Raw genomic sequence first — 9,710 nt, 5'->3', positions numbered from 1 at the left:
AACTGGAATTCTATCACCTCCACTAGCTTTGTTCGTAGTGATGCTTTCTAAGGCCCACTTGACTTCACATTCCAGGATGTCTGGCTCTAGGTCAGTGATCACACCATCGTGATTATCTGGGTCGTGAAGATCTTTTTTGTACAGTTCTTCTGTGCATTCTTGCCACCTCTTCTTAATACCTTCTGCTTCTGTTAGGTCCATACCATTTCTGTCCTTTATTGTGCCCATCTTTGCATGAAATGTTCCCTTGGTATCTGTAATTTTCTTGAAGAGATCTCTAGTCTTTCCCATTCTGTTGTTTTCCTCTATTTCTTTGCACTGATCACTGAGGAAGGCTTTCTTATTTCTTCTTGCTTTTCTTTGGAACTCTGCATTTAGATGCTTGTATCTTTCCTTTTCTCCTTTGCTTTTCGCTTCTCTTCTTTTCATAGCTATTTGTAAGGCCTCCCCAGACAGCCATTTTGCTTTTTTGCATTTCTTTTCCACGGGGATGGTCTTGATCCCTGTCTCCTGTACAATGTCATGAACCTCACTCCATAGTTCATCAGGCACTCTATCTATTAGATCTAGGCCCTTAAATCTATTTCTCACTTCCACTGTATAATCATAAGGGATTTGATTTAGGTCATACCTGAATGGTCTAGTGGTTTTCCCTACTCGATGCTGTAAAGAGCAATATTGCATAGGAACCTGGAATGTCAAGTCCATGAATCAAGGCAAATTGGAAGTGATGGCAAGAGTGAATGTTGACATTCTAGGAATCAGCAAACTAAAATGGACTGGAATGGGTGAATTTAACTAAGATGACCATTATAGCTACTACTGCGGGCAGGAATCCCTCAGAAGAAATGGAGTAGCCGTCATGGTCAACAGAAGAGTCTGAAATGCAGTACTTGGATGCAATCTCAAAAATGACAGAATGATCTCTGTTCGTTTCCAAGGCAAACCATTCAATATCACAGCAATCCAAGTCTATGCCCCAAGCAGTAACACTGAAGAAGAAGCTGAAGTTGAACGGTTCTATGAAGACCTACAAGACCTTTTAGAACTAACACCCAAAAAAGATGTCCTTTTCTTTATAGGGGACTGGAATGCAAAAGTAGGAAGTCAAGAAACACCTGGAGTAACAGGCAAATTTGGCCTTGGAATACGGAATGAAGCAGGGCAAAGACTAATAGAGTTTTGCCAAGAAAATGCACTGGTCATAGCAAACACCCTCTTCCAATAACACAAGAGAAGACTCTACACATGGACATCACCAGATGGTCAACACCAAAATCAGTTTGATTATATTCTTTGCAGCCAAAGATGGAGAAGCTCTATACAGTCAACAAAAATAAGACTAGGAGCTGACTGTGGCTCAGATCATGAACTCCTTATTACCAAATTCAGACTTAAATCCATATCTTACTCAGCATCAAAGAATTCATACTGGAAGAAAGCTCACCAATGTATAGAATGTCGCAAAGCCTTTAACTGGCTCACAAAGAATAACAAAATTCATAGAAAAGTAGGAAAAAAAACATAGTAGGAAAAAACTGTACAAATGCAGAGAATGTGACAAAAATTTTAATCAAAGCTGTTACCTCACTCAAAATCATAGAAATCCTACAAACATAGTAAGTGGTGAAAGACATTAGTCCCAAGTATATACTTCAGAAAACAGCCAAAGAGTTCATAGTGGAAAGAAACTTGAAAGATGAAAAAAATGTAAAAGCACTCAATCAAAAATCAAATCTAAATAAATATCAGCAAACACAGTAGAAAGCATTAAAATCAATAACTTTCCAGCACTACTCTGGAAATATTTTCTATTATTTAGAAAATAATCTAAAGTTGAAGCACCTGTAAAACTTATTTGTTGTACTGATCACAGATATTGATCCAATTTATTGTTGGTATTGATGTTGAGCCAGGTATAACTATTATCAGTATCTTTTTTATACTAGTATTATTTAAGGTTATTTGAAAGTAATATAACTCCCAAATTACATGATATGCCTTTCTTTCTAGTGTGAATGTAAATTCATGTGTTTGACTATTGATGCCTCAGAGATAAAAGAAGTTCTATATTAGGGGGCAATCATTTATTTTCACTACTCCATGTATGTTTAAAGACTATAAGGTAAAATGTATAATGAAAATCTAAATGGAGATGACATGTGTTGTTTATTTAAATCATTCTTATGATGACTATTAGTTAAGTGTTCAGGGACTTACTCTAAAGAAAGAGAATCACTCTAAATTTAAGAAGCTGTGTCCACTTGCTTTTAAGGATAAAAAGATGGTAGTTCATTAAAATCCTGATAAACATTCACTAAATCAACAGAAGTCATGAATATTAGTTGGCATGTTTGAAACAATACATTTTCATTGAAAACTAAGAAAAATACAGGTAACCCTTCCATTAGAAGTTATAAAATTACTGTATATCCACGTTTATCAAATAACTAGCCTTTTCTCTATTTCACAATTCTCACATCAGTCTATTAGAAGAATTCTTCTGAATTTCTATAATCTATATTTTGATAAGAGGATCATAGGTGAATAAAGGTTTGCTTAGACCGTGTGTGAATTTAATATGTATTAATAAAACTGAATGATTTTTAATGTGGTTAAAAAAAAATCTATTTTGCTCATACTATTTGAACCATACCATGTTACTAATTAAAAAAGATACATACACCCCATGTTCACAGCAGCATATTTACAACTGCAAAGATATAGTATCAACCTAAGTGTCCATCAACAGATGAATGGTCAAAGATGTAGTAAATATTTACAATGGAATACTATTCAGCCATAAAAAAGGATGAAAATTTTGCCATTTGCAGCAACATGGATGGACTTAGTATTATTTTAAACGAAATAAGTCAGACACAGAAAAACAAAAATTGCATGATATTACTTATATGTGGGATCCAAAAAATACAACAAACCAATGAATGTAACAATAAAGCAGCAGACTCACAGCTGTAGAGAACAAACTAGTGGTTACCAGTGGGCAGAGAGAGAAGGGAGGAGGGGCAACATAAAGGTAGGGGACCAAGAGGTACAAACTATTAGGTGTGAGATAAGCTACAAAAAATGAAATATGCTACAAGCATATACTGTACAACATGGGACATACAGCCAGTATTTTATAACTATAAATGGATCATATTGTGAATTGCTATATTATACATTTATAATTTATATATTATTGTACATCAATTATACTTCAATAAAAAGAAACCATACCGTGTTAAACCAGAATTTTACAATTGGTGCATGATAAAAGGCATAAAACTTTCGTGTGATTGGAAGCTTTTTTGATTTTATTTGTATCTCCATTTCATTCTTCCCTTCATTCTTGTCCAATAGTCTTACTTCTTTAAATACTTCCTAAAATAAAAATAACATTATGGTACATTTTCTCACAATAAATTTACATTTACTTTAAATTTTTTTTCCTCCTTACCATGGGAATCTCTTCTGCTATGTTTTGAAAGTTGTTTTCACTGTCTTCCATTGTCATTTGATGAGCATCTTGAGATTGTGGAATATGAGACATTTCAGCCTTAGTTTTATATTCTAACATTAATATGGCAGGTGGAACTAAAATGCTTAGTATGACCTAAAAATTTTAGAAACAGATAAGTTCACATTTTAAAACTAATGACTTTCAAGAATATAATAAAAGCAATAAAAAGGTATAAAAATCCTGGTTATTAGTTAGCCATTTTGCCCCTGGTAGTATAGGGAAAAAAAAAAACTTCACTTTTCACTTATATATAAAGAGGCCCAAGGGGAACTGCTTTAAGGAATAACAAAACATTTTAGTATTAGAAGGGTATAGAAAAAAATTAATAATTAATATAGACTTGTCCCATTAAAGAATCAGATTACAATTTGTTCAGAGAATACATTTTTGTTATAAATAAAATTCAAGCCTTATGAAATTGCTATGTGCTTAATTTTACCCTAAATCTCTCTGCAAGTGTTCCATTCGTAATGTGATTACTCAAGTTGTATCCTATAAACAAAAAGGCTTATTTCTAAACTTGTATGTATTATTTGCAAAATCTTAAAAGCACAAAGAAATTATAATTGTGTATCAGGGTTTCTATGATAACTGTATATCAAGGTTAATCTTTCACCATTATTTTTAATGTATGATTAGTATTTATTATCCACTTATAATGGTCTGTGATTAAACTTCTTGCATGATCTCTGCCTTCCATATTTCTGTGCCTTATTTAAGATACAACAAAAAGGAAAGTTTAAAGCAAAATCTCTCACTATAATGAAACTGAGAGTACCAGTTAATATTTTACCCAAAATTTTAACCATAAAAACCAAGCAGATCTAGTATGTGTGAAGTAAAAATGAAAAGTAACAGATTATTAAGTTAGTAGATATGGGCCAGGATCTAGAATTTTAGAATCTAGGAATCATCTTTTCATAAAACACCAACTTTTTTTCATGGCTGCACAGGGCTATATAAATGCCAACACTCCCACTCCCATTTGTTGCAATCATGCATCTGGCTCAAACTGGGAAAATAATCATTATACACCACATCTGAAAAGAATTCAGAGTGAAGGGGGAAAAAGGAGGCCATTTAATGCCACTTAAAATAAAATGCCAACACAACAACTCTTACTGCCCTTACATTCTACTGTACTGGTGGGCTAATTCCTCTGTTCTTTTTATCTAATCACATACTTAATATTAAATTATTCCCAAAGTATACCTTGTACCAGGAATTTTTCCTCATATTCAGCCTTCCCATCCACATATCAGATAACAACATCTGCGTACATGTGTGAGCTACAAAAGGTCTAAGTCTTGAAGAAACTGCTAACTTAAGACAGGTAGAATTACTCCAATTTTTCAGTTCATAAGTGAGCAATTTCATAGCCATGGTTTCATCTTGTCTGAAGGATTGTTCCAGTAATTCAACTGCCAGTTGACCAAAATCACTATCAAAAGATAAAAGCCAAAACATATTCAAATTACCACATTGCAGTTTTAAACCATTATCTTTAGGGTCATTCATAACATGTTCCAATTTTTTAATATCTTCAGACACACTTGGGGAATTGTGAAGCATCAGAATAGCCCTATGTTTTCAGATATCCACTACTCTATGGAAATTACAAAGTATTAAAATATGTCACATTAGGAACAAGACTGAAAATGTGACTTCAGAGCACTTTCCCCTGGTCATAGAAATAAACCTACAGACTCACAGGAAACTAAAACTGACAATGTTCAGATGCTCTGTTCAAAAAGTCTCTATGTAGTATTTCAAAGAGTAGAAAAGGTTGGTACCTAATAGAGAAAAAGAATGTCAATACGGACTAACCTAGTATGAAAAATATCCTAATCTTCAATCCCTGGTGAGTTGATCATAGGATCTCTGTTTTAGCTATTTTCCTAATAACTCCTATTCTCTTCCAAAGAGAGGCCATTTGCAGGGAGGGAGGTCCTATTCTCTATTATAAAGCTTTCTATCAATACAAACTACTGTTCTAGCTTAATATTCCATTACTCCCCTAAGTAAACTGTAGAACTTCTGGGAATTGTTTCAGTCTTCTACACATGTAGCTCCACCATATGCAATGCCTTTCCAGTTGAACTAAATTTATTTCCTTAGAAAACAGCTTAAGCTTCCCTTCCTTCCTTCCTCTACCACTTCAAATGGAAGTTTACCTAATCTAATTGCTATTATGTGCAACTAATTAATAAACTGACATCTGGCATTTCTTCTTTCTTGCTGAAATATTTAACTCTTGAATTGTAAATGATATAATAACCTCTTTATTACATGCTTAGGTCTCTGAATATTTTTTTAATTTTTATTTATTTTTTAAAATTTTATTTTTTAACTTTACAATATTGTATTGGTTTTGCCATACATCAAAATGAATCTGCCACATGTGTTCCCCATCCTGAACCCCCCTCCCTCCCCATACCATCTGTCTGGGTCGTCCCAGTGCACCAGCCCCAAGCATCCAGCATCGTGCATCAAACCTGGACTGGCGACTCATTTCATACATGATATTATACATGTTTCAATGCCATTCTCCCATATCATCCCACCCTCTCCCTCTCCCACAGAGTCCAAAAGACTGTTCTATACATCAGTGTCTCTTTTGCTGTCTCGAATACAGGGTTATTGTTACCATCTTTCTAAATTCCATATATATGCGTTAGTATACTATTGAATTTTTTTAAAAAAGACTTAAACATTTAAAAAGTGGATTTCTCCTAATTTTACCAATAAAATTATATATACACATACCCAATTAGTGCATGGCACTATAATCTCCACTTAAACCCCATCTATTTTGTATTTTTAAAATGTTTCAAATGATAAAATATAACTTACTTGGAATATTGTTTCAATTCCTCTGAAGTATCATCTACAAGGTCACTCTGCTTTGCTTCATATGCCATTGAACGATAGATCTTACAGGCAACTAATGCTTTAGCCATTGATTCTTCACCATGCTGCCATAAAAAACGGGCCATAACCTGCCTCTTCATGAGGCAAGCCCAAATTAATAGTTCATTAAGTGGATAAGGAAAGCGCTTGGTTTCTGGATCATCAATATCTACAATTTCATCTTTGGTTCTTTTCTTCTTTCCTTCTTCCACAGCTGTATCAATCTTCAAGAGGAAATAATTATAAGGCTCATTAAAATAAGGCCATATGACACTCATGTAAGAATTTTAATGAAATGTCCTTTATTTGATTTTTCAGATAAATGTACAAATGAAAATAGAATAAACTTTATATATTTGATTTTTATTACAATTCAAATTCATTTTATAGAAATGTTATTCCACAAAAATGTCTTTGTAAAAGTTTTCCAAGATGAGAGAAAGGGCCTCAATATTTCCACTAACATCTGATAAAACACAGTTCTAATGAAGGAAAAGTTTGGTACCACCTTTGTCTTGCATGCTGGTAATCAAGTAAATATGGAATAAAAGAAGGCAGTTAAGCACTGACCAAAATATCTAAAAATTTTGATTATCATAGCTAAATATGAAAAGCTTAATAGAATTATTACCTCATATTATTTTTTGGTATATAGGAAAATGAAAAATTGAAGAATACTATAAAACATCTAAAAACAAAAGATAATTCTTACTAAAACAAGTGACTTTTTTGTTTCATAATACCAAGTAACTTAAAAAGAATAAAATCCAAAAGCCAGAACAGGTAATATTTAAACAAAAATACCTTTGGTCGGTAGGGCTGTGCTGTTTTAATGAAATGATTATGTCTCGTTTTTTCCTTTTTATCTGCTCTGTTGCCAAAAGATTCCTGACTCTTTCGCAACTGAGGAGTGCTGCTGGAGGTATTTCGGCCAGACCTCTGAAAGCAAAAGTTTATCAGTTTTTACAGATTTAAATACACTGTTATGCTATAAAAATTAAAAATCTATTTTAAATACAGTTATGCTATAAAAATTAAAAATCTATTTTTACATATACATGTATATATAAATGTGCATATACACACACCAAAAAGAACCAAAACCCAACATGATTTCTTTAGAATTTCAATTAGAAAATATTTCTAAGTACTCTTAGTTGAAAATCTTGTTTTTAAGACAATTCTGTCAATACTTTTACCATTCTGAGTTAATTTTTAAAAGCTCATTTTAAAGAACATCTATAGCACTTCCCCCAAATATTACATACCCGATTATTTCCACCAAGACTATTATATATTAATCGAAAACGTTTCCGAGTGTAGGTGCATCTATAGGTTCCTCCCATAAGATATTCAATAACAAGTCCTATATCAATTAGAGTGATCTTATATCCTGGAGGAAGATTCCCCTGGAAACAAAACATTAATTTTAAAAAGGCAAAATTGTATTTCTCAATGTTTCCAAGCCATGCCTAGCAACGTGTCTATTATTCTCCAAAATAACAAATGTTCACTTGCTACAGAAAGCTGGAGTTGCCAGCAGCTACCTTTACAGAAAAGAGTGACTTGCTTCTGTTTCCTTTTGTAAGAACAGGGATTCTGAAGTTTGAGGTCCCAACAGTGTGGCTCAGGACAAGAGTATGACTTACAGTAGGAAGAAAATTTGATCTCTCCACTGTAATAATACTTCACACAGAAGCAAAGAAAGCTCTAAGTGCCAAGTGTTCCATCTCACCATGGCACATAAGTTGTATTTTCCTGCAAAAATAATGCTATAAATGTTTTCAGTTGGGACCATTAACACTTATTACTATTTTTAAACCAAAATTATATTGGCTATATTATAGATTACACAAATTTGTATAGCCTTGACTAAAATTCAACTACCACCTACAACACTGTTCAGAGTTAAGACATCTTTTTAGGGCATCAATTTATGAATTGGAACATAAGCCATTTTTGAGTTTGGAAAGACTGTCTCAGAAAGAAGTATTGTTAAATTTCATTAAATAATCTTAAAAGAGTTCAATCATCAGTTAATTTATATATATTAACCAATTCGGCCCTACTATAGTCAACATTCTTTCATCCCCCTAATTGTAATTTTATGAACTTAGTACTTTTTAAAATGCTTATACTTTTTATATTTTAGCTACACCTGTGAAGTTTCTAACTAGACATCTATGTTCTTTAGGTCACCAATTTAAAAACTAATAAAAACATATTTTCACCTTAAATACAAGATTTTTGTTTTTATTTTATCTTAAGCAATCTCAAAATATGTTTTATGACTGAAGATGTCATGTACGATAGATACCTTAGTTTGTTTTTTTAAAATCTGACAAATACCCTTATGTTGTGAATTCTATTGAATAGGAAATATTTAAATTAAGAAAAACAGGGATTTCCCTGGTGGTCCAGGGTTAAGAATCTGCCCTGCAATGCAGGGGATGCAGTTCAATCCCTTGTCAGGGTATTAGGATCCTTCACGCCACAGAGCAACTAAGTCCGCGTGCCAATTAGAGTCTACCTGCCACAATGAAATATCCCTCACAATGCAATGAAGATGCCACATGCTACAACTAAGACCCAACACAGCCAAACAAATAAAATAAATATTTTCAATAAATTAAGGAAAATAATGTGAATTACCTAAAAAAAAGATTCAATTTTTCAAACTATACATACAGCTCTTATAAAACTTTTTTTGAATCAGAATATACTCAGTTACTGCTTGTACTTTAGGATTTTTCACTTATGGAAGTAGAAAAATTAGGCTAATTACTACAGTCATCAATGTAAAAGTAGTTAATATAACAAATCTCATATGTGAGATTTCCAGAATTAACTATAGCTCTGCTAAACCACCTAAGTAAATCACAATGCAAATGTGTTTAAGAAAGTATTGAAAGTCTCCCCCATTACTCAGGCTTTCTAAGGGGAGAATAAAAAAGAAGCTTTAATGACTTAAACAAACAAAAATTAGTGTGAAATGTCCAGAATAGGAAAATCCATAGAGAGGGCAAGGAGATTAACCCTTATGGCAGAAAGTGAAGAGGAACTAAAAAGCCTCCTGATGAAAGTGAAAGAGGAGTGTGAAAAAGTTGGCTTAAAGCTCAACATTCAGAAAACTAAGATCATGGCATCTGGTCCCATCACGTCATGGGAAATAGATGGGGAAACAGTGGAAACAGTGTCAGATTTTATTTTTTGGAGCTCCAAAATCACTGCAGATGGTGATTGCAGCCATGAAATTAAAAGACGCTTACTCCTTGGA

At 33.1% G+C, this 9,710-nt stretch overlaps 1 protein-coding gene across 2 annotated transcripts in view; it reads right to left on the bottom strand.

Annotated features, from left to right (window-relative positions):
- Positions 1–9,710, bottom strand: part of TRPM7 (transient receptor potential cation channel, subfamily M, member 7) — a 113,823-nt gene that overhangs the window by 50,765 nt on the left and 53,348 nt on the right. For both annotated transcript variants that reach the window (XR_825219.1, XM_010839499.1), the window contains exons 14-19: positions 7,702–7,842; positions 7,238–7,372; positions 6,377–6,657; positions 4,736–4,964; positions 3,461–3,616; positions 3,241–3,384 (exon numbers count right to left, since the gene is read on the bottom strand). Coding sequence is in view for 1 of the 2 variants with exons in the window: in XM_010839499.1 (XP_010837801.1) it covers positions 3,241–3,384; positions 3,461–3,616; positions 4,736–4,964; positions 6,377–6,657; positions 7,238–7,372; positions 7,702–7,842 (1,086 nt within the window). In the remaining variant the exon portion in view is untranslated. The remainder of the gene's footprint in view (positions 1–3,240; positions 3,385–3,460; positions 3,617–4,735; positions 4,965–6,376; positions 6,658–7,237; positions 7,373–7,701; positions 7,843–9,710) is intronic.

The sequence above is a fragment of the Bison bison genome, unplaced genomic scaffold (assembly GCF_000754665.1).
Source record: "Bison bison bison isolate TAMUID 2011002044 unplaced genomic scaffold, Bison_UMD1.0 scf7180017864118, whole genome shotgun sequence".
NCBI lineage: Eukaryota > Metazoa > Chordata > Mammalia > Artiodactyla > Bovidae > Bison > Bison bison.
This window is presented reverse-complemented; position numbering and strand designations above follow the sequence as displayed.